Source organism: Arvicanthis niloticus, chromosome 3, assembly GCF_011762505.2.
Source record: "Arvicanthis niloticus isolate mArvNil1 chromosome 3, mArvNil1.pat.X, whole genome shotgun sequence".
Taxonomy (NCBI): Eukaryota; Metazoa; Chordata; class Mammalia; order Rodentia; family Muridae; genus Arvicanthis; species Arvicanthis niloticus.
This window is the reverse complement of record NC_047660.1, coordinates 85,413,977-85,439,196: the sequence shown is the minus strand read 5'-3', so window position 1 is coordinate 85,439,196 and position 25,220 is coordinate 85,413,977. Positions and strand designations below refer to the sequence as shown.

Sequence of the window (25,220 nt, the reverse complement as noted above, 5' to 3'; positions counted from 1 at the left end):
GCTGAAACAATCCATTCCTTTGGGCTTAGGGAATAACATGTGTAACCAGACATAGAATAAATGCTGCCACTAACTCAGAACGAGTGTGACAACCAATACCCCAGCATTCAGATGTTTCTAACACATTTCTGCAACACCATCTGATTAGGGAACAGATGTGCGATGTCCAGGGATAGTGGGAAGCTGGGAAGCAGCCTAGTTGTTTATCTACTCCAGATAAACCTGTGCCTAGCCAACTCCAAGAAGCCTAGAACATAGACACAGAAGCCATGTATTTTTTGAAGCAAATCTATTAGAACCTGCAAGGATACAATCACAATGAGTACTTTCAAATGAATCCAGTGAGCTGAAAGTACACTGCTCCTTTGATTGAAATGCCTTAACTCTATGGCATGGCTGAAGAATTACAAACAGCTCAGGACTTAGTAGGTATGCCAGAGTATCACAATAACCATAACACAGTGACTCTTAAGTACAAGGAGAGAGGTACAAAGATACGCCTGTTGCTGAGTTTAGGCTTTAATTATTTTAAGGTTTGTTTTAAAAGTAACAATAAATTTATAGGAAGTTGTAAAACAGTGGAGTCTCTCTATACATGCATCATCTACTCCCCACCCTCCATGGGAACAAGTGGTTTAACCACCAACTTACACAGTTTTAAAACCAGAACCATCCATGTCTGTTTACATCTTTGTGATTTTTGCATTCTGCCCAGATTCATGTGAGTACTACCGTAATCCTAGTGTGCAATCTTCATTACAAAGACAGCTCTTGCACTGCCATGTCACTATCAAGCTCACTCCTGAAATGCCTGCCATTCTTGGGTACTGACAACTGTTGACCTGCTTTGTCATCACTTTCATTTTATCATTTAGAGGCATTTCTATAAATATAATCACAGAGTGTGAAATATTTGGAGACTGGCCCTTTAAAGACCAGAATACTACCACTGAGCTCTGTCCAAGTTGTTGTAATTTCAAATAATTTGTTTCCTTTTATTACTGACTAGCACTCTCTATGTAAGATGTAACACCAGAGTTTGTTCATCTTCTTGTGGATTAAAAGCCACCTGGTTATTTTTAGAGCCACTACAAATAAAATTGGCCATTTACATTTAGTGTAATCATTAAAATGTTGGAATACAAGGCCCTTTTAATTTTTGTCCGTGTTTTCTTTATTTCTGTTTTCCTTTTGCTACCTTTTTGTGTACAACTAAGGAAATGGTTAAAATTCCACTTCGATTTGTTCATAATGTGCATGTATTTCTCTAGGTGTGTATTTTATATATGTCTTGGCTCCTTGATGTCTATAATCATATACATGCAATTTTCAAAAGTTACTGGTGGTGATATTGTACCATTTTAACTGACATGTAGAGAACGAAAGACTTTTCAGTCTTACTGTAGACTCTTAAGTCTTTAATTGTCTATCAGTGTATATCTACAATCTTGTTACATGTTCTCTTTACATACATCTAGAAAACCACATGTAATATCTTTAAAGGACATTTCCACAAACAGGTAGCATAAAAACAAGGTAAATAAAGTAAAAATCATAAAGCAATTCAGTGACTTGGGCAGCACCGGAGAGCCTGTCTTCCAGAATGTTCCCTGTGCCACTCAGTCTTCTAATTTAGGACTTTTCCTCTTCAGAGTCGTTTATTTCTGTTAGCTGATTGGTCTTCATGTATTTTGCCATAAGCTACTCTAGGAGGTGGATGAGCGTAACCTGGGGAATGGAGATACAAGAGACTAAGGCAACTGCTCCAGGCTACCAGGGCAAAACACAGGTCACACTGAGGTCACACCAGGGTCACCCAGGCTGTACCTGGCTCTCAGCAACAGAGACTACTGTCACTGTACATAGTTGCTGTTCCGTTTGAGGAAAGAGACACCCATGGCTTTTTATCAAATCTTTTTAGGCTTATTGCAAATAAGGGAAAACATGGCAGTGGTATTTCATAGCAGGAAAAAAAACCCATCAATATTAAGTAAGATGCAGAAGATGACTGCTAATTGCTCCATCTCTCCAGTCTTTGTCTGGAAGCCAGCACTTCCTAGCTAAAAATGTGTCTAACTAGAGTGCCTGCCAGACGAATCAAAGCTGTTTGCCTGCTTGGTTCTCAGGCCTGATGGAGTAATATGCTTAAACTCTTTCTAAGACACAGAAAAGATGAAAGTGCAAAAAGCAGCTTCATTGAGAATGAAAATGAAATATCGTGTATGCCAGATAGAGGGCTTCAAATCTGCGAGGATATTTTGAGAACCACCATGCTGAGATGTGGCAGCTAATTGGGGATGAATGAGGGAAAGGACAGCAGAGATAGCAGAAGGAGGAACCTACAGCCACGACCCAGACCCTTCCTGGCACAGGCTGTAGCTGCAATGTTTTCCTTAATGTCTCCTCTTTACTTATTTCTATGGATGCCTAGAAAACATAATACACATTCTCTAGAGAAAGTGCTTCGGGTAAGCAGTTGATCTCCACAGTACCCACAGACTGGCTGCTGCTTTTTCTAGATCACATTTCTGTGTGGATCCAGAAGCATCGGGCTCAGAGAGGATGAGCCTGTTGTCATGAACCTGGCTTCCTAATGGGTACATCCTGGATTCTACATAGAGATTGGGATCCCTGTAGACACCCTCATGCTTTGATTGAAAATGGCTAAAACACTGAATTCACCTAGGACCTCAGAAAGGTACAAGACAAGTAGCCCACATATTCCAGCCAGCCACTTCTCAAAAAAAAGGTGCATTATCAGAGTACATTTTAGATCACATGTACCGTGCAGTTCCGCAAGAATGAAGTAACCATCCACACTTCTCCAGGGACCTCAGAAGTGACACTTTGTGTTCTCATGCAGACCACACCAAGGATGTCCAAATAGCACTGGGCTCTGAGCCTCTTCTGTCTTTACACACTAGCATCAAAAATACAAACAAACAAACAAACAAACAAAAATCCAAAGTTCTGTAATAAGCAGTTTCAAGAAGAACCCCAAATTTGGGTTCAAAAAAGAACCACAGAATCCTAATGAGGGGGTCACAAACTGGCTAAAAGCCACAATGGAGGAGGAAACAAAAGGAATGAAACCTGTGTTTCAAATAGGAACTGTGTCTGTCATTTCCAAAACATCCTCTTGAAAAAATTTTTTAGATTGCTTAATCCTGTTACTTAATTGTGGCTGCCACCTAACTCAGCAGTCTTCCTGCCTTAGTCTCTCAAGTCGTGGGACTGCAGGAATGCTCAGTTTTTCTATTTATCACAAGCAAGGCAGAAGGTGTTGTTGATGCTGGCTAAAGGGAAAGGAAGGAAGGGAGGGAGGGAGGGAGGGAGAAGGGAGGGAAGGAAAGGTGGGAGGAAAGGAAGAAGGAAGGAAAGAAGAGGAAAAGGAAGAGAGAGAGAGAGAGAGAGAGAGAGAGAGAGAGAGAGAGAGAGAGAGAGAGAGAGAGAGAGAGAGAGAAAGCAGACAGACACTAGTTTTGGCAACAGCAGGAACTATCTCCATGTCTGCTTTCACCCATGGCCATTAAGCCACAGATGGAAACCCCATTTGCTTCCCACCTGAAAGGCAGAACCATATGCTATTCCTGTGTGGTCTGACAAATTCTGTTAGCAGAGCTCTGAACCTTAAGACCTGGCTAGTGAATTTATAGATTTATTTATTTAGAGTTTTGCCTAAAACTCAGAAAAGAGAGTTCTAAGTGTCTCTTTTCTCCATAGCAGTGTTAGAAATTGTAGAGAAGAGGAGACAGCTTAAGGGTGGTGCCTTTAATCCAAGCGCTTGGGAGGAAGAGTCAGGCTGACTTCTGCTGGATGACGGTCCCCAGTGAGAAGAGCAGAAAAGATGAGTCTAGTTAGGAAAGGACACCAACCTGTGCTGTGATCCCCAGTGGTACAGAGGATATCAGAGAGGAGTCAGGGAATCAGCAACAGCAACCCACCCCAAAGCTCACATCTTCAGACATCAGTTTCCCAGATGCTAGAGATACAAGGCTGGGCTAAAGGATGCTCGGTACTTCTATTACTGCCTCATCCTCTAGCTATTGTTCTGGTCTACACAGTGAATTCCTGGCTAGCCTAGTCTACATAGTGAAACCCTGTCTGGGGGAAGAAAAGAAGAGAAGAGGAAACAAAAAAACAGAAAATCTATGCATGCAGATGTAGCTGTGGTTGCCAGCAGCAGACCTGAGAGTATCTTTCTTCTGAGATCAGGGCTGTTTGAGTGACCATCATTACTCCTGATAAATATTTCCTGCAGAGATCCTCATACATAGGGCCCTATTTCAGATATGGCAGTAGCCTCATCTTTAGATGAACTTCCAGTAAATCATCAACTGTATTAGAGGAAGAGAAGATATAAAGAGAAGTGGCCACATTGAGGAGGCTGTGTGAGTGGATTTGGTGATGTATGTTACTGGTGGGTTAAATACACTGTACTCTATGGCGTGTGTCACAGCTATTTTAAAATAGACCCAGGAACACACTGTTTTCAGGGTGCAGAACTGCCAGAAAATAATCTAAACCACGCGACAATCCAGATTCTCATCGCAGAAATATTTCCATTAGTGCAAAATTGGAAACAACTTTAAGGCCCACAAGAACATATCATTATGTATGTCGTGAGAACAATTGTCTTGCAGATGTTTACAATGTTGGCTCCAAAGACCATGTGACAACATGGGCTTCAAAACAGGGTAGAAATGACATGAAGACTCTAATTTTAGTCATGTGGAAACATACACACAGAAAAATAACTGGGAAGAAAACATGCTCCTTTTGTAGCCGGCTTATGCCACAAAATGGTGGATGTGGTAAGCGACTTTATTTAGAGCTAGATTGTGCTTTGGGTATGAAAAAATATTTAATAACTGGGGGAAATCACAATGGGAATTTTGAATCTAGATTATTCTGAGATTTTGAAAGTGTGATTCAGAGTGTTGCAAGCTAAGCATCAAGAAAGGAAAATGAGTCCCTAGGAGCTGGGAGATGAAGGATGCTGTCTGCTGTCATTTATAGTGTGAAGAAGAAATGAGCCAGCCCCAGTACCTAGGCCTCCACATGGCCACTGCTGCATAGCTCCTTACCCACTCAGCAAAGTCAGGGAAAAGGCCTGAGCAAGGTGTCTTCCTCTGTCCTTTACTCTCATGGCTATGAAGTTGTGAGTGAAAGGGCCACCATAGATCTGAGGAGAGCTTACAGTGGTGGGAACATTCCCTCCACCCTTGATATCTCTGCCTGAAGAACTAATAACTCCTGACTCTGCTCACAGCTGTCTTTGAGCTGCACACCAGACTTTCCTTCATGGAAGAAACTGAAGTCTCCTGTGTGTTTGCTCCAGGCTGCCTGACTCAGAAGCCCATAGGCTCTAGCATTTCATTTTCTCAGATGAAGGAACCAGACAGTAAGGAGTAAAGAGCCCCTGGGAGGTAGATGAGTTGTCATAAGCCTTCATCAGCCCAATTCTAGACTCTTCAGATTTTATCTCTGCCAGCCCAGCCTGTGAAAGTGAATGCCTAGCAGCAGAGTCCCTGAGAATGACTGTGGAAGTTGAAGTGGTAAAGTCCCTGACCTCTAAGTTCCTCAGGTCAGAATGCTCTGCCCATCTCTCTTTACTTGGCCTCTCTTCCAGCTTGTACAATGCCAGCCAAGCTTTTCTCCTTAGCATATGCTCCCTGCACCTACCATAATGACCCACACACATCTCTCACTCTTCCTAAGGGTCTGAAAAGGCACTGGGCACATATACAGTCAACCAAGGACCTTCAGGAAAGCTTATAGAGCAACTGGACAAGCATAGTGAAAGAGATGCTTCTGGCTTTCCTGGTGATATTCAGTGGTGATGCTTCTCCACCTTTCAGCTATTCCTCTCCTACCAACTCACGCTCTCAGACTGCTGGCCTCTAAGGCCTAGATCCAACATTTTCTGATAGAATGAGTTTTACATTTGGGAGCTGGCAATATGGTCCTAAATGCCCGAGATAGTAACAGTATGTTGGTAGCATTCATTCCCTGGCCATAATTGGCCACCAGGAGAGTTCAGGATAGAAATGAGACAGATAGATACATAAGGGTCCTTTCTTGGTTCTCTGTGCTTGCAAACGTGAGTATGTGTGTGTAAGAAAGAAGTGAACTGTACAGAATGGCAAGAAACCAAAAGCCTTTCAATCAACCAAACCATAGTCCAAGAGGTAGGGAATGGTGTTTTATGGCTTGGATGGAAAGGCTCCCACAGTAATACAAGAGCCCTCTCCTTTGGGTACAGCCCACTGCCTCATCTTCCCTCCTTTTTCCCTCCTGCCTCAGGGTCCCAGGTCACCTCCATTCTTCTTGGGAATCCTTGGCCATTGAGTTGGGTGAAACCAAATTGGAAAAGATGGCCTTTCTTGGTGCAGAGGGGGCCATGCTCTTGATTTTGTTCAACTTATCCCTGGCCTGTTGGCATTTCTGCAGGCAAGATGAACACAGATCCTTCTCTTCCACCAGATAGAGGTTTTCTAGCCTTTTGATGGAGTCTACGAACATCTCTGATTCATCTGCATCAGGGAAGGGGTTCCTCTTTACATTGAGCTTCTTCAGCTTGGGGAGCTTGGCGATGCTGGCGGGGATAGTAGTCAGCAGATTGTCATGTAGCCCCACCTCATGGAGCTCTTTCAGTGCCCCCAGTGTGGTGGGCACGCTGTCCAGGTGGTTAAGGCCCAGATTCACAGTGCGGATATTCTTCAGTTGGTTCAGCTCCACAGGCAGCCCGTTGGTGGTCAGCCTGTTGTTGCTGACATTGAGGAAGAGGAGGGAGGTCATCTGGCCAATGGATTCAGGGAGCTTGTCAATATAGTTACTGTGCAGGTCAAGCCATCGCAGGTTCTGGAACTTGGAGATGGAGTCGGGAATTTTTCTGATCAGATTCCGGCTAAGATCTAGCTCGTCTATGTCATTGAGCCGCAAGATACACTTGGGGAAGGTGGTGATTCCCATCTTGCTCAGATCAAGACGTTTTCTCCCATCAAATGTGATTTTGATGCAATTCTTTGCCACATTAAGGGTGATCTTTTTGCCCTTGGGGCCTTTCCCACCCTTGGCCATGGTCTCTAATTATGGGAGTGTATTTGAAGAATGGTTTTCCCAAGTTGATGGTGATGAGTTTGTTACATGAAACTGCTAGGCGGTAGGCTCTGATAAGAACAGAAGAGACAGATCTAGTTAATAGGGGACACCACACTATACTGTGATCCCTGATGATACAGAGAGGCAAAAATTCAAAACCAAAACCAAACAGGGTAACAGAGAGGAATCAGGGCAGCTGCAATAACAATCAACACCAGAGGGATTCGACTGTTCTCATCTCTTCAGATTTCAGTTTCCCAGATGTTAGAGGTACAGGGCTGAAGGATATTCAATACTTCTCATTCTCTGGCTACTGTCCTGGGAACTAGTCTTCTGGCTCCAGGTTGTGTGTGTGCATATGTGCATGTGCATGCATGTGTGGGTGCGTGTGAGTGTGCATGCATGCGTGCATGCGTGTGTGTGTGTGTGTGTGTGTGTGTGTGTGTGTGTGTGTGTGTGTGTTTGGCTATGTGCTACCTCACTGACTCACATATAGAGTCTCCTTAGTATTGTCAAAAGACCATCCTGGGAAGGGAGGGGATGCTGCTGTCAGAGGCAGCAGAAGCCTGAAGGGAGGAAAATAGAGTGAGTGTTAAAAATAACTGTCATATTCCTCTCACATTTGGGACCCAGAAGAGCTAGCAGGCCTTGGTTACCATGACTGCAGAGTGATGAGAACAGTCCTGGGTCTGGGGAGTCAGGGTTTAGATTCACAGCAGCACCCAAAATTCCACTCCTCTCCCCAGGCATGGAGGGAGCCAGGGTGAGCCTGACAAAGCTCCTGGAGAATGTTCGTTCACCTCCAGTGCTCCTCAGCCTCTCCCACATCCCGCACACTGACATCAACTAAAAATTGCTCTGCAGAAATAGGTGTGCTCCTGGTAGAAAGGGCACAGAGCTTTAGAATGTAGAGGGTGACCGAAGATCCTGGCCTCCTTGGCATGCTTGTCTTAGACATCTAGTTATGTAGCTAGCAATTTTCTTAAACTCTGCCTCAGTCTCCCTGTCTGTTAAAATAGCCCCTTTAGAGAGCTCCTAGGGAGTATAGATCATATAATACTGTGTAGCACCCATGATGCTGGTTTGTAAACATTAGTTACTACGCACACATAATGTCTCCCAGGAGAGCCAGTGCTGTTCTGCTGTTCAGAGAGGAAGACTGAAGCCCAGAAGTGAGGGAGGTCAACAGCTAGGAAGAAGTAGACTCTAGACCAGTGTTTCCCAACCTTCCTAATGCTGCGACCCTTTACTACAGTTTCTCATGCCATGGTGACCTCCAACCTTAAAATAACTTCATTGCTACTTTATAACTGTATATTTGCTACTAATAGGAATAGTAATATAAATATCTGATATTCAGGATATCTGTGTGTGACCCCCAAAGGGGTGGTGACCCACAGGTTGAGGACTACTGCTCCAGGTAGTCAGCCAGGGAGCAGCACACTCACAGATAATCCACAGTCTGAACAAAACGGAAAACAAATCAAAACCAGTGACACGAAAGCAAAACAGTGATTCAAGGCAGACTAGGAGCCTTTGTTCTCAAAGTAGAGAGAAGACATGGGGCCCAGAGAGGCTGCTCAGCTATTAAGAACATTTCTGCCTTGCAGACAGCAGTTCAGTTCTGAGTCCCACCTCAGACAGATCACAACCTCCTGTAATTCTAGCTCCAGGGGATGCAGCACCCCCTGCTGGCCTCCAGGCATACTACATTAAGGCACACACACACACACACACACACACACACACACACACACACACACGCGCGCGCGCCCCTTAAAATCCAAGCCCTTTCTTTTAAAAGAAACTGAATGTCTCCCTGACCCCAGGTGTATGAATAAGTCAGGGGTTCTATTGTACCTATTGGCATAATATTGGAAATCCTAGACAGTGACATAATGCAAAAAAAAAAAAAGAGCATACCATTAGAAATGGATGAAGTAAAGATGTCTATATGCGCAGGTGATATGATTGTCCACATAAAGACTATCACACAATTTCTTGAACATTCTTTAAACTGATAACCAGGATTAGCAGGATCATAGGAAGCAATGTTAACACACAACCACCCCCTGCATACCTGCATATTATTAAGTAATGATCAGAAGTTAAAACTTGAGGGAAAAATGTTCCCAAAAGAAAAGTTTACATATTTCAGATATATAATAATGAGAACTTCTATGATGAAAATTACAAAATACTGACTTAAAAGAATCTAAATAGGCTGGGCAGTGGTGGTGCACGCCTTTAATCCCAGCACTTGGGAGGCAGGGTCAGGCGGATTTCTGAGTCCGAGGCCAGCCAGGTCTACACACTGAGTTCCAGGACAGCCTGGGCTACATAGAGAAATCCTGTCTCAAAAAACAAAAAACAAAAACAAAATCTAAATAAATGTAAAAGCAAAGCACACATGAATAGAAAACCCATGATTTTTCATGAAATTAATAAAAATACCACACAATTTCAACTGAACTTTCAGCAAGATTATCTATCTATCTATCTATCTATCTATCTATCTATCTATCTATGGATTTTATATTTCATATTTATATGTATAAAAATTTCTAAAATTTTGAAATTCTAAAATGTTGAAAGATAAAGGAACTAGAAATAAAAAAACAATTTTTTAAAAAATGGAGGATTCATGTACAATAATTTAAAAACTCATCATATGGTTAACAGGTGCCATCAACAGGACAGATATGTAGACTAATGAGACAGGAAACACTCTCCAAAACATAAATGTGTACTAATGTAACCAACACAGTTCACTGATTTCTGACAACATTTTAGTTGAAAAACAAACTTTGTGTAATGATTGCTCATCTGCATGTTAAAAAATGAAATAAACTATTAACAACTTAATAAAAATAATACATATTAACACAAAGTGACTCATGGACATGGATGTAAGCTATAAAACTTTTAGAAGAAGCTGGAGATAATTTTTATGACCTATAGTTTGGCAAAAGTACATTCTCCAAAAGATAATGTTATAAAAAAAATAATGGGCTTGAAAAATTAAAAATTTTGCTCTGTGAGCAAACTATTAAGCATGTAAAGGTGAGGCAGAGAATGAGGGAAATATTTATAAGCAAATGTCTGGAATCCAGAATATAGGAAGAAGGTCTATAGTGAAAACAAACATAAAACCAATGGCACAGAGATGGAATGAGCACAGAGGGCACACAGGCACAAACTAAAACAGTTTGGCTATTTCATACAAAATTAACCACATTCTCATTCATCATAAGAAGGTTCATCTTCCCCAGCAAGTATTTACTCCAGGAAAAGAAAAAACATCACATTCGTATGAAAGCTTATTCCTGTGTTTATCAATGTCCCATTCATAATTACCCCAAAGGGGAGGATACATCCTTAAGTACATGGATTCCTTACACTAGCATATGACTGAGCATAGAGAGGTTATGCTGACTACCTCTGCCTGTTTCTTATACTTTGTGTACACTTAAATGTCATACCTCAGCTCACATAGTTATGATATATCTATGAAAAGTAAAACTGCATTTCAAATAGTTATAAAAAATTGTTTGTAAAAAAGAACACATTCACTCATATACACAACAACCTAAGTTATTCCTAAAAGCACACTGCTTCCTAGAAGAAGCCACTGGAATGGTCTGCATGATGAGTGAACCTATTTATGTAGCTGCAGGAAAAGGATTCACGCGGGTAGGGAATATGGGCTGGGGACACTAGGCTGCCATGGAGCAGTGTGTGTGACTTTTCTGGGGATAGTGAACCTGCCTAGACTCTGCTCTGGGTACAGTTACACACACACACACACACACAGAGAGAGAGAGAGAGAGAGAGAGAGAGAGAGAGAGAGAGAGAGAGAGAGAGAGAGATTTGTATTGTAGCTACATTTTTAAGATGATTTAAAAAAAACTTGAAACTATTTGGAACTTCATGTTCAATCTCTGCGACTTTCTCCATGCACCTCTTTGTTCAGCCTAGGATAGACATTGAGGACATCATTTTGTGTGTGTGTATGTGTATGCAACAGCCCCATTCTGTCTTTTAAAGAGCAGGCAGGTGTGAAGCACCTGGGCTTTGCTATGAACAGAGGGAAGGGATGTTCATAGGAAACATGCTCAAGAAACTGTTCTACACTTGAGTTCACAAAAAAAGATGAACTCAGCTCAGGAAAGCCCATATACTTACAACCATCTGTTTATCAGTGTCTAAACATTGTAGAGTACCCAAACATAGCAAATAAAGTGAGGTGTCAGTAGTAAAACTTGAGCTTCAGATAAACAAGAATCGTGCTAATTTGAATGTTTCAAATCCTGTATAGTCCTATATTTGACAGCCATAGCCTGGGGCCTGAAAACACAGCAAATAAAATTGCCCTTTGTCTGAGGTCCTTCTTCATCCTTTGGGACCTATTTAAACCAAGTCTCTTTGTTTATTCTTGCCTGAATCCATCTGTTTACTCATTGATTGAATGTACCAGGCCCTGCATGGTATCTAACCTCTGGATGACACAAGTCTTAAATGAGCTCTCACCTCCAGTTCGACTAGCTAAAAATCCAAATGGTCACTAATTCTGGCCACCAGACTGCCATGCATATTCAAATGTTGGCTGCCATTTGGTTTTCTTCTATTGGAGATAAATTTAAGCATTGGTTAAAAGGCTTCTAGACAGGAAAGAACGCTTCCATTAGACTGGGATCCAGCCAGATCAGCTGAACCTGCTCGCACAGCCCACCCATACTGTGGGAAGAAGCCCTACCAGGTCTGAGCAGTGAGGACCTGGTTATAGAAACACTTGCATTAAGGAGCTTCTCTCCAGTAAGACCTTTGGCTCAGAGCCTGGCCATTAATCAGCTTAAGGCAGAGTAGGGGCCTGACTGGACTAATGCACTTTGAAACCTCCCTAGTGAGTCTGGATCCCCAGATAGATCAAGCCAGGTGAGAGCATGAGGAGCACCCCCCTCCTTAATGCATCTCCCCAAGGCCACCCTTTGATGGCTGGGATCATTAGCTGTGGAAGGCCTGGTGTGCTATGCTGATCATAGACGTTTCTGATCCTGGAAGCTCTTTAGCACCACTGAAATCAGGCAGTGCCATGAGCTCTGTTTCAGGGGCAAAGAAAACAGAGACCTTTCCCCTGTTACTCTTTTGTTTATGGCCAGGCTTATACACTCATGGAATAAGAGAGTAAATACTGACAGTAGAAAAGTAAAACAGATGATCTTTCCATATAATCTAAACTTATTAAATAGACGGTTCTTTTTCGGTTCATGAAGTCTTCAAATACCATAGTGTGCAACCCACATAACCCTGCAGTCACAGGGAGAAAGACACAGGAATACAACAGATAGATGGGCTATGGATGGGGGGGTGAAGAGGGAGGGAGGGAGGGAGTGAGGGAGGGAGGAGGGAGGAAGGAAGGAATAGATGGGTTACAGATTTTGTTGTACCTGAATAGACTACAAAGCCCAGTACAAGAGGGTTCCAGGTGAGCCCTGCTTTCTTGTCCTTTACAGTTAGCTATGTTTCTACTTGAGGAAAAAGTGGGCCAGTTGGTCTGATTTTAATTTGTGAATAATTTTTCTATCTAGTCATTGTGAATGAAACAGCATGGAAGGACACCCCATGGATAGCTAAATTAAAAATGTAATGGCAACCTATATTTTAATAATACCATCAAAGCATTTGCAGGCATCTTCAGGTCTAAGATCCTTATAACCATAATAATGCTAGTATGTGTCTCATGCTTCACACTCACGAGTCTTTGACTTCATCTTTAAGTAACACTGGCTGTTTTTACAAGTTCAATATGTTTGAATAACTTCCCAACCTAGTATCACAGTAATTACTTCATTCTTTGGCTGATACATTAGATGTAGTGTAGACATAATTAAAGTGGACCTGCCAAAGGCCACTGTTTGGAGGAAATTGTGTCACGTGGATGAGAAATACCCTTTGCTTGTGAGCTGTCTCTTAGGTGATAACAAGAACTTCCCTGAGAAATCCATTAATACCAAAGCACAGACGCTTATCAATGGCATAATGTTATATACCGCAATAAGCCCTTCTCACTTGTAAGAGACTAATGCATGGACTCTATCCAATATTCCAAACATCCCAGCTTAGCCACATGGCACCTGTACAGTGCTGTTGGTAAAGAAAAGAGGGAGGATCATTGCTAGACAGGGAAAAGAATTCAAATGAAAACTTCCAAGAATGATGCTTGTGTTCGTGCTACTTTTACCCCACTTGGAAGTCAATAAATCCAGGCCTGATCATCACAGGTTGAACATCCTCAGATAACATTTGTTCTTTTTCCCATCTCATTTACGGGGCAGAGAACAAGCTGTGTGGTTTCCCATATATCATTCCCTGTGTCCCCAATCCCTTCCTCCAAACAAGTTTACTCACTCCAAGGAGCCACTTTAGTCACTTGGGTTATAGAGACATTGTGGTCACTGAGTCTCTTGTGTGGAGATGACAATTCTAGAATTCCTCACAGATCTCCTCCGAATCAGCCCTGCTTTCTGACTTAGGTGGTCTGAACAGGGGCAAAGAACTACTCTTTGTCCAGTACCCATTCTGGGCCAGGGACTGTGGGCTACTTGTGGGTATAACTGGGAGGTGCTCCATTCTTCCCAAGAACTGCCTCTACTTTGGACAGATGTAGACAGTGTGGATAGAGCTCACAGGGACATGATCTCAGGGTTGTCTGATGTTTATTATGGAAATGCTCCCAGCTGTTGAGTCATGTGCCATCATTGACTAGGTGAGATGTGCTGAGGCCCTTGATGTGAACGTGTTACCGGGGCCTCATGTGACCAGTCTCTATGGCAATTACACCAGAGACCAATCTTGCTTATTAGAGGAAAGGAACTAAGACTCAGAACCGTCAAGTGACCTGCCCCAGGTCACAAAGAGCACAAAGTCAAACCTAGATATTCTGATAGCATATTTTAAATGTATACACAAACTCTGCTGCCCCTCAACCTCCTTTGTGTTACCTGTATTACAGTGGTGGCAAATGTCTCCTGAAGGGGTCACAATGCTGGCTTTCATTGACTTCCAAATGGGGAAAGCATTCTGGTATCCTAGTATTCCTAGACTAAAAGCCCTACCCAGCTTTCTGCACCACAATATTAAGGTCATACTCAATCCCAAGAAGGTGAATTCTTACTAGTAGGCTTCATGATAGTGGGCCATAAGTGTGTTAGGGTCCTCAGGTTCTCAGTGTTAGGGTCTATATTTGAGGAATGCATATGTGTGTGTGTGTGTGTGTGTGTGTGTGTGTGTGTGTGTGTGTGTGTATATGTATATATATGTGTGTGTGTGCATATATGTACATATGTGAGATATATGTGCATATATGATATGTATGTGCATATATATGCATATATGTGGTATAAATTTTAATAAAGTTCAATAGAATTGATGGAGTAGTTTAATTGTTAAAGGCAAATAAGAAAAAGATTTTAGAAGTCATGCATAAATGTGTGTGCTTGCTTACCTATATGGGCAGGGATGAAGACCAGGATTTTGTCCTTCAGCTCCTTCTGTACCCATCAAACTTAGTGTGAGCATTTTTATACTGAATGAGCTGAGAATGTAAGGAGACAGGATTCTGGCATGGCCTGTGATAAGAAGCTAACTACACTCCCTGCTCCTGCCTGAGCAGTTGCACTTCTGCCCTGGAGAGTCCTGGTTGATGCTCTTCACATGAGCTCACATTAAAAGCTAACTCTTGTGCTGGGAATGGTGGGGTATGCTTGCAATTCCAGGACTTGAGAGGCAGAGACAAAAGGATCATCACAAGTTTAAAGTCAGCCTGGGCTGCACAGTGAGACCTTTTCTCATAAGCATATACACATATAGGAGAGGGAAGGATAGAGGGAGAGGGAGAAGGAGGGGGAGGGAGGGAGAGGGAGAGAGAGAGAGAGAAAGAGAGAGAGGAGAGTCTTCTGAGAGGTACCTCCACAAGGGCCTATGGTTTACAGGCAGGCAGCAAGCTGTACACATGTCATCAGTTGCCACCTGTCAGTTGATGCTTCCTGCCCCCTTTCCATCTCTCCTGGTGTCACCCAGCTGAATCAGCCTCATACGCATGACCTTTTCTTCACTGGGGTTTTTTTTTTTCTTTCCTTCCATCCTTACACCTTTCCTCAGAATCAGGGCTGCTCTTCCCATTATGCAGGGGAGGGTGCTGAGAGGTTGGGAGAGGATGAGTGATCTGGCCCTGCTCACCTGAGATTTGTTTTAAACTTGGAGAGGAGGAATCTGCATCCTATGCCAGCTCCCTCCCAACCCATTGATCCAGCAGCTATCTGGTTAATCTGGTAATGCTGTTCTGTGGATCTTGCTGGGGCCGGCTATGTTTGCAGGCTTGCCCACCCTCAGTTATTTACTTCTCTCTGTGCACCAGCGTGGCTTGGCATACGTGCCTCCTGGAAGCCACTATCTGTCAAACTGCCCTCTTTCCCCTGGTGGGTAATAAGAATTCAACTTTTATTTGGAGCAAAAGTTCCCCAGGGGTCACATGGCCCCATAACGAAAGATTATGATTTCTTATTGGTTTAATAGCATCTATTTTGTAATTCTGGATGTACTCTGTTTTAATTGGATTTGTTAAAGGAACAAAAGGGAATAGGTGCCTTACAATTAAAATAAAATTTTAAGATTATTAGTTTAACAGACTAGAAAGGCCTTGTTCATCAACCCCAAGTTCCAAACACGCAAAGCAGCCTGAACACAAGCAAGGGACAAAGGACCCCCTGTCAGACGCTGCTTCCAGACGCTGGGCAGTAGGCTCAGCTCTTTGGCAGCCACCATGGTTTAAGCTCCACTCTAGCAGACACATTGGCTCCCTTTTTCTTTTACATCCACCCTTCCTCTGACAGACAGAAAACTGGGGTTCAGAGAAGCAGAATGGCAGAGTGGGTGGATGTACAGACCTGACCACCTGCTCCCCACTTACCATCTGAGGGAGACTGGACAACCTTCTGAGCCCCACGAACCTCAGCTTCCAATGCTGGCAATAGAGAACACAGAGGTTCAGTCCAAGGGTGGGCTGAGGTACAGGGGAGGAGCATGGCAGTCTTTGGAAGGTCTGGAGGGGAGCATGGTCTGTGGGATAGAACCTGCCAACAGTGTACCTATGCTGAGTAGAAACCTCCTGCAAGGTTCAGCCTGGCACCTTCATAGACTACAGTGGTTCTCGACCTTCTTAATGCTGTGACTCTTAGATACAGTTCTTCATGTTGTGGTGATCCTTCCCAACTATAAAATTACTTCCTTGCCACTTCATAGCTGTAATTTTGCTAGTTATAAATCATAATGTAAATATCTTATAAGTAGCATATCTGATACGTGACCTCCCAAAGGGGTCGCGACCCACAGATTGAGAACTGCTGATGTACTATGCCAGTCATCAGTGCATCCTAGGCTTTTCTTTATGCTGGAAGACAAGAGGATACATGGACCCTTCAAAGTGCACAGGGACCATGTCATGTGGGGAGGACTGCAGTACATGCAGTTTTGTATGCATAATACCTCATGGCCTTGGTAAAACTAACTTGATTCATTGTTTTTCTATATATGTTGAAATGATTTCTAGAGCACATTTTTTTTTCAAGTTTTGTGGCTGAATGGAGATTCAGGCATGCCAATGTTTTTTGGTCACTGAATGTGATGGCTAGCCTTGGGTGTGGCACTCTTAGGGTCAGGAAGATGATAGATGGATGGATAGATAGATAGATAGATAGATAGATAGATAGATATGCGTGCACGTGCGCACACTCGCACGTACAAACACACACACACACACACACACACACACACACACACACAGAGGCCAGAAGTGGGTGTTAGATCTCTTAAACCTGGTGTTACAGGTGGTTGACATACCTACCCTACATGGATGCTTGGAACCATGCTTGGGTCCTCTGGGAACAAGTACCCCTAGTTAATGATTTACCTCCCCAGATATGTTACCTCTAACATGTGTAGTGTATGTGAGTAGGCTGGAAGGGCTTGGTAGCATCATAGTTGGAGCTGGTTTTATTATGTTAAATCTTGTAGCTAGACATTGGCAACTTTGTGAGTTCTTTTTTCTTCCACTCTTCCCCACCCCTCTCCTTCCACCCTTTCAAACCCCTGACAATTGATAGGAGAGATAGGAGGATAGAAGGGAAAGGGGGTGAAGTTATTAGACTACTTCCTTCTGATTAGGAGCATCTAGTTCCTTGAAGCAAGTTTGATCTTTACCATCAGGATATCTAATTTCTTCTTGTTCTTTCTTCTTTGTGTATGACTACTTAACAAACTGCAACTAGCCAACAACCCATAACCCCCTCTCTTGGAGCCTTAGCATTTATATATCCTCTGAAAAGTTTCCAGAATTCCAAATGTTGCATACTTGAAGAAACTATCAGCATCTGGCAAAATCACACCCCTGCTAGAGCAAGAGACAAATCATAGTCAGCTACTGTGGACAATCTGAAGCAGATGCATGTCTATCCCCGCACCTGGGACTAAAACAAAAGCATACTCCCATAATATTTCTGTGTTTTTCAAGAAAACAAAAATTATCTCTACTCAGAACTCAGAAGAGAAGGGAAAGCATCCAGAGAGATAGATGGTCTAGGGTGGACACAGGAGGTTGGGATGGAGAGATGACTAGATACACCCAGCTTCTGGGAATGGAGGAAGCGGTTTCTAAGACTGTCTCTTTAGAAAACAAAGAACTTTCCACACATAAAATAGAAGCAGTTAAGACATAAGAGTAGGGGCTGGAGAGACAGCTCAGTGGTTAAGAGAACCAACTGCTCTTCCAGAGGTCCTGAGTGCAATTCCCAGCAACCACATGGTGGCTCACAACCATCTGTAATGGGATCTGATGCCCTCTTCTGGTGTTTCCGAAGACAGCTATGATGTGCTCATATAAATAAAATAAATCTTAAAAAAAAAAAAAAAGACATAAGAGTAAAAGATGATTGTCAAGTAATTACTATAGAGCCACAGAATGAATTAATATGAAATGAAACAAAAACTTGAAACAAAAGGTAAGATGCTTAAGGTAATAACGAAGTATTAAATGACCACATGAGCCCAGCACTCTTATAAGTAAGCATGAATACACAGAAGCAGCAATGGAGAAGCAGATAAGCAGCAACATCGCACTTTCTGGAGATGAGAGCATTGTTTATCAGCAGATATTCACACACACTCATACAAAATGACATTTTTTCATGTTACACAAATTCTGATGACTTTTGCTACCCTGTTTAGTGTGTGTGTGTGTGTGTGTGTGTGTGTGTGTGTGTGTGTGTGTGTGTGTGTATAAGAGCAAGACTCTTAAGATGTTAAGCATATGAGTGGCTCCTTCCTGCTGACTTTGGACAGACAGACATGACTGCTACCAAGAATGATCTGAACTATTACTACTGTGAATAGGATAAGGAAAAATTTCAAATCTTTCAGACCACCCATATTGGAGCCATCTGGTCTGTCCCTTTCCAGATATGTAGCAAGCACTACAGAGTAGTAAGCTGCAGGCGCCATGGTTGCCAACCTGTTTGGGGTTGCTATAACATGGCTGGGCTCAGTTTTCTTATCTGCGAAATAGATCAGTAAATTGTAATTTGTTAAAAAGAATGAAGTGATTAACATATACTAAGGGGTGTGATGGGTTCTTAGTGATGTCAGCACCTGTGGACTAAGATTAATCTGGAAACACCAGTTCCTTCTTCCCACCATCAGCCCTGGACACACCATTTGTCTGTTATGTCAATAGTGGGCTTGGGAAGTAGTTTTTGCAGACTCCTGAATAAAACCACTGCAATCTTTAAACACATGCTGTTAATACCACACCAGCAATACAGCTTGTAGATGTATTTACAACTACAGTTCAAGCTAATCATTCACTCATTCATTCATGCATTCATTCTTGCATTCATTCATGCATTCATTCGTCGGTTTTTGTTGTGGTTGTACTTATAGGTGACAGGCAGTGAATGACTAAGGCTCAATCTGTGTGAGAGGTGCCACCTGCTCAAGGGCAGGTCTGCATGTGTTTGGCTAGGAATAGCTGGCTGCTGGGGAGACAGAAAAGGGGAAAGTTGGGTAGATGAAGACAGAGCAGGGCAGCAGGACAGAAAGGGAGTGTGCAGCCAGAGGTACGTTTTGTATCTGTTGTATGAGCAGTTTAGAGCCTTCTAGACTGTAAGCCAGCCAGACGAAACTCGAAAATAGACTGAAAAACTCTAGTGGCCTTGGCATTTACTATTCATTTCTTCTCCTTTTAATGGGGTATTAGGTTCTGTGGAAGTGTTTTGTGGGTCTCACCTCATTTAACTCACACACCCCACTTCCAGGAATAAAGTCCAAGCCTTGACAACCTTTCCTTTATCAGGCCACACACTACTAACTTCGAGCCAGCACCTCTTGTTTCCATGTGCTGTTCCAGTTGGTTTTTCCATGGAAGTTTGACTTTACAGTGTCCTGCAATGCATTTGGCTTTTCTGAGCCAAGAGGCAAGCTCCTGATTCATCACTTTCTCTAGGAGCTGGAGGGAGCTGAGCTAGGTCCTGTGGGAATGTTTGTCCTGTACAGGCCAAGTCCTATCCTCATGGCTTTTCACAGGCAGAAAAGAAGGCATGTGTAAGTCACAGACTCAGCTATGGTATTAAGACAGGTCTCCTTATCTGAGACTGATACAGAACTGGGAATGGCTGATGAATCAAATAGGTGATGATCTAAGGTGCCGATTGCATCAGCTTGCCTGGCAGGATGAGGGGGTGGTTTCAGTTACATGCCTGGAGTTTTTGTAAGCACAGATACAAGGGGCCTGGAAAGATCACCTGGTTCCCGTCACTCCACCAACAGAAGGATGCAATTTAGGAAGTTGTCTGCCTCCAAGCCCCAGGAGACCCCTGGAGACTCACAAAGAAGCTAGTGACACTAAGTACCAGTACAGACAAACCTTGGGCACTTCAGAACTCTGCAGGAGACAGTGACTTTCTCAGCACTTCCCTTCTGTTCTGGAGGCTCACACTCAAACCCAGAGGACAATGTGTCATTCTAGCCTGGAGGCCAGTACTCTGTCCCTCCTTATGTGTGACTTTGCATTAGACTCTTGGCCCTTCTGAGCTTGGATCTTATCTCCCCCTGCTGTGGGCCAGCAGAGGTGTTTAGAGAAACCCCATGTACCCACTGGTCATATATCTCCCTTGTCAAGCTTGTGCATAGTTCCAGGCACCTGAAGACCAGCTTGTGTCCCCAGCCAGCTGTCCTGGCCTGGAATCAGGGTGTGTGGCCTCCTCTCCTAAATAATTCATTGGCTGATCAGCTGGTGTCTGGGCTTGGTAAAAGGAAGCAGCACAGAGAGCAGGCATTTGAGAGCTGCTTCCTCAGAGGTAAAGCAGGTTCAAAGCAAAATAATAGGTGAAAGCCACCAGGAAGCAAAGCCTTACCTGCTTTTTGTCCAGAATCTCCTTCACTGTGAAACTTTGTCTCCAGGCAACAAGAGTCTTGGGACTTGGAGTTAATCAGCATAATCTTGACGCCAGCCTACAAAGTGAAAGGCACACAGGCTTGAAAGTGTCTCCAGGATACCTGTTTCCAGGAAGAGGAAATCTGATCCATGATCCAAACACACACCCCTGCAGCTGGGTGTTTTCTCAGGCTTCCAGAAGCAGGGCAGGGGAGGATTTTCAACAAAGCAGCTTCCCATGGCAACCACCTTAGTGGACACAGAAAAGTACTCAGGGCACCCAGCCCCACGACCTATTGTTTGATTTTCTTCTCATTTCTCATGTATTTCTGGCTTTTTCTGCTTTTCATTTGTGGGGAGAGCTGTCTTTTATATGTTTATTTACTTGAATTTATATATTTTTCTTGCAATTTTGTTTTTCTTTTAACCCTATTGGATCAAAGCAACCACTGCGCTCCTGAGGATAGTCCCCAATCACTTTCTCTCTGTTGACTGGTGTCAGTGAATGTGGCTGCGATGTTTCGGGTTCAAGCGCAGACTTTCATGTTGGTGCTGCTGGGATAGCATCAGGGAAGAAGGCTGCAGTTCATTTACTTGTGTGTTTCTTGGCTTTTTCTTGCCAATGGGTATTTTCCTTTAGCTCAGTGGTTCTCAACCTTCCTAATGTTATGACCTTCTAACACAATTCCTCCTGTTGTGGTGACCCCAGCATCATCGCATTGCTATTTCATAAATGTATTTTTGTTACTGTCATGAATCATAATGTAAGTCTCTGTGTTTTCTGATGGTCCTAGGCAGCTCCTGTAAAAAGGTCTCTCAACCTCCAAAGGGGTCACAGCCCACAGGTTGGAAAGGCTGCTTTAGTTTAAGTTTCTAGTATGTAAGCAAACTAGCCAAACAACATTATTCTACAAATAAAAAAATTACAATGCAGAAGTGAAATGTGTAGAAATAAAAACTAATATTATAAACTCCCCTAACCAAACATAAATTAGAAAATAAATAGAATGGCTATCAATTAAGTAAATATTTTAAATTCATAATTAATCCAAGAAATAAAAATATTTTAAGGCATAAAAGAACAAAATGAACTAATTTTAATTTAAAAATATATAAAAGAATTATCATTAAAGAAAGATTTTGATGGTATGATACTACTACTATTTTATGTTTTAGCTTAAAGATAAAGACAAACTTCATTGCTGAATTTATACAATAAGTGATTTAATTGAATTAACAAATATAATTAGAAATTTTTAAAAACACTCAAAAATTTACTGCAGGGTACATTTATAATTGAAATTAATATAATATATATGTAGTTTAAGTGAAAAAATATAATTTAAAAGTTAGGAAATCAAGTAAAACACAAAATCAATATTTTTCATAAAAGAAAATATACAAGAAGAAAAACATCTTTAAAGTACTGATATGTAAACTCTTAAGGAAAGGAAACCAGTTATAACTTGGCAGCTGGATATAGTAGAAGGTGCCGTGAAAGGCCGTTATCTTCATTTATGTTAAGGAAATAGGCCTTAGTGAGAATCAGACACAGATGAGGTATCCAAACAATCTAGACCAGGCTAGATAGTCATCAAATATTCTTATTAGCTCTAGAATTGTAGACAAGGTGTACATGCTAGGGGGGGTGGCAAAGAAAGCCATAAGAGAAATATCAACAGTCCATTAATCTAAGGGAAAGTCACTAGTTTGAAAGCATATTTCTGTCTTCTGGATTTTTTTTTCTTTTTTAAAGGCTGGTCTAACCCTGTAGCCCAGGATAGCCTGAAAATCTGTGGTCTTCTGCTCAGCCTCCCCTGTAGTGAGTTTACATGGGTGAGACATGCCTAGCTCTCCTCCTTGATTTTTATTGATCTATTACCTGAATCTGAAAATTGGGGTTCAGGTTAACCTGAATTTGCTTCTGAGGGTCAAACAAGGTAACTTTCAAAGTAGGTTTCCAGTGCCAGCCTCTTGGCTCCTTGGTAGGTCACTGCTCATGTCAGGCACTGTCCCCAGCATCATTTAGCACATTTGTTCCCTATCCAGAGAATGTTACGGAGCCCAGAACAGTGTCCTGAGATGCACAGCACCCCCACCAGCAGAGATATAATTCCAATTTGCTAAAATTAGCAAATTTTCTTCATTGTGGCTCTGTGGGGGTTGTTTTTTTTTTGTTTTGTTTTGTTTTTTGATTTTTGCTTCTGAAATGACTTCTTTATAGAATTAGACCTCCTACTACACATGCCTGGTCTATCATGTCTTTACAACTCTTTTGTAAAAGACAAAGCAACATGGGAGAAGTTGGAGGGTTGAAGGCAGGGTATGGAGATGTTTCTGCTCTGACTCAGAAGCCCATGTTAAACTTCGGATCCTCATTGAATGTCTTCCAAGTTGGGACTAGACCTAGCCTCCTAGTCTCAGAGGCAGAGGCTGGGGAGGATACCCCAGGTTCCCTCCTAGATGGAAAGGATTCAGATTCCAGGTACTTGGCAAAAAAAAAAAAAATAAAAAAATAAAAAAATAAAAATCTCTTAAGGGGACTAACCCAACATCTCTAGGTAGGTTGGTTGAGCCCTCTAGGGAAGATATATGTTCTTGAAACAACACTGCTGGGATTCTACTCACTACTACCTTTCCAGAAGATTGGTGTCATGTGGTGTTGAGATGTTAGTCTGGTGGAGCTGTCCCTAGGAAGCAGAATCAAGCATGGCCATGAAGCAACCCTTAAGCATTGATCTATATGGTACTTGGAGTCTGGAAGGTCTCAAGGTAACATGATATCACAATGGAGAAGCCTGGGTGAAAATCCCCTCAGAATAAAGAAAGTGGATCCAGTATAAAGTTCTTGGGAGATTGCCTTTTCATCTTTGGAAGTCATCCAGAAGAGGGTGGATAATAGTACCTAGGGGTGGAGTGGAAGTAGATGAGGTGTGTCTTCTGTGACAGCCAAGCAGGGCCACCTTTAGGATAGACAAGGTCATACTCCCTCATCTTCAATGGTTTCATTTGATACCTTCTGTTCTTCTAAACTCAGCTCCAAGTTGCCCAAGGTCCCAGACCCCATACAGATTCCTGGTTAACTATGGGAACCAACTGGGTTGACAGAAGAGGTTTTACATCATTCCTGAATCACCCAGAAGGGTATCGGCAGAATTAAGCACAATTTCATTAGAAAGCAGGTCCCCACTCTTGCTACCACAGTCTTCTTCCTTCTGTTGTAGAAAACAGTCAACCTGCTGTGCTTGATCAGTGTCTGTATCTGTTAGCGCCACATCTATGAGGAAGGTGTCTGTGCCCATACCTGTTCCAGCCTTATCCATACTCATGATAACACTTGCTCTCCACACTACTACACAAGTGTGGCTAGCCTGTTGAACGTGTGAACTTAGGAAGGTTCAGACAGTCCTGCTGTCCCTGGCTGAGTCCCTTAGTCAAATGGTGTCAAGTGAATGAGAGCCCAGATTTTCTCAGCTTCAAAGTCACAAGTTTTTCTATTACTGTCTCTCCCAAAACTCAGAGGAGGGCCTTAGGAAGTCAAGAGCCACATCTGACAAATTATTTAATCTTAAACACACTTTATTATGATAGACAGTACAATTTATCACTTAAAGAAGTGATTTTCTTTAATTAATCACCACGTATGTATAACCAACTCATGGAGTATTTCAAGAGATAGATTCACTTTTAAAAGATATGGTTGAGAAACCATATGTTAAAAAGTAGAACTCACTTTTGGCTGGATGTCTTACCACCATTTGGTAATGGCGTCTTTTTCTGTTGGTAACAGAAAGGATGGGTCTTCCTTGGAGCTCATAGCCGATGATCTAGAGGATGGGAGAGGAGAGCCCTTGCTCTCCCCAACTCCATTCCACTCTAGAGAAACCTCACAAATGACCACGGGCAGAGTTCTAGAATGTTTCTGAAAAGGACAGGTGACAGAGGCATTTACACTTCCTGAACTCTGGAAGGCCAAACTTTACCCCCAAATTCTCCCTCTTCTTTTGTATTTTAAAATAAAAACTAAGCTTAGGAGGTTTCAGCATGTTAGGTGCACATGCTCATGGCTCGGGAAGACTCAGGATGTTCAGGGATATCCTGTGGGTTCCAAGTAGCAATGATCACTGTTGCTAGCCTGGCTCTGCTTGCTTTTATAGCCATCAGAAAAGCCTGTCCTCCGTGACTGTGGAGGGGGAGAGGGTGCTGGAAGTTTTGGCATGACAGGTGGCATGTGTGTAGGGGAACATTTGTGAACCCTTGATCAAAAGGTGAACAGTCTGGGGAGATGTGATATAGTTTGGCTTGATGGAACAGCGACCTGATCTTGACAGTGGAGTAGAACTCTCATGGACATTGCATGTCATGGCCAAGGACAGCACAGAGGCTGAAGAATTGAGCTCTACAAGTCTTTGCTGAATGGCAGGAGACAGGGCTTCTTTTCCATACCCTTCCCAAGAGTGTGTTTTGATGCACCTGTCAATGCTCTCTTCCAGATAGACCAACCAACCACTGCTACCTCCTTGCTTTGCTCTGTATGTCTTAATTGTAAAAGTGTAAGTTAGTGCTACCTTTTAAGAGAAATGTCTGACCACGAGCTTGATCATTTTAAAATTGAAAATCTTCCTTACTCTCT

General features: G+C 42.6%; 2 protein-coding genes across 8 annotated transcripts in view; one reads left to right on the top strand and one right to left on the bottom strand.

The window, feature by feature from the left end:
* The window catches only part of Wdfy4 (WDFY family member 4), a 228,359-nt gene that overhangs the window by 172,337 nt on the left and 30,802 nt on the right, over positions 1-25,220 (top strand). The window lies entirely within an intron of this gene.
* On the bottom strand, positions 273-24,486 carry Lrrc18 (leucine rich repeat containing 18). Of its 4 annotated transcripts, XR_013109443.1 has the most exons (6): positions 24,321-24,486; positions 20,568-20,664; positions 16,073-16,126; positions 6,320-7,172; positions 2,785-2,920; positions 273-1,728 (listed from the first exon to the last, which is right to left on the bottom strand). XR_013109443.1 is itself a non-coding variant. In XM_076931445.1 (5 exons), exons 4-5 carry the CDS (start codon positions 7,081-7,083, stop codon positions 1,707-1,709), a joined length of 786 nt encoding a protein of 261 aa, XP_076787560.1. In that variant the 5' UTR covers positions 7,084-7,172; positions 16,073-16,126; positions 20,568-20,664; positions 24,321-24,486; the 3' UTR covers positions 273-1,706. The 4 variants fall into 4 exon arrangements, 2 of the variants coding, with proteins under 2 accessions (XP_076787560.1, XP_034354135.1); XR_013109444.1 differs by lacking the exon at positions 16,073-16,126 and having other exon boundaries at positions 24,321-24,465; XM_076931445.1 differs by lacking the exon at positions 2,785-2,920.

Excerpts from the sequence above, each read along its gene's own strand:
- Lrrc18 (XM_076931445.1), bottom strand. The coding sequence starts at position 7,083 with ATGGCCAAGGGTGGGAAAGGCCCCAAGGGCAAAAAGATCACCCTTAAT. Across the intron at positions 1,729-6,319 it reads GATTCCCAAGAAGAATGGAG|GTTACGCTCATCCACCTCCT; the intron begins GTGACCTGGGAC and ends TCCATTCCCCAG.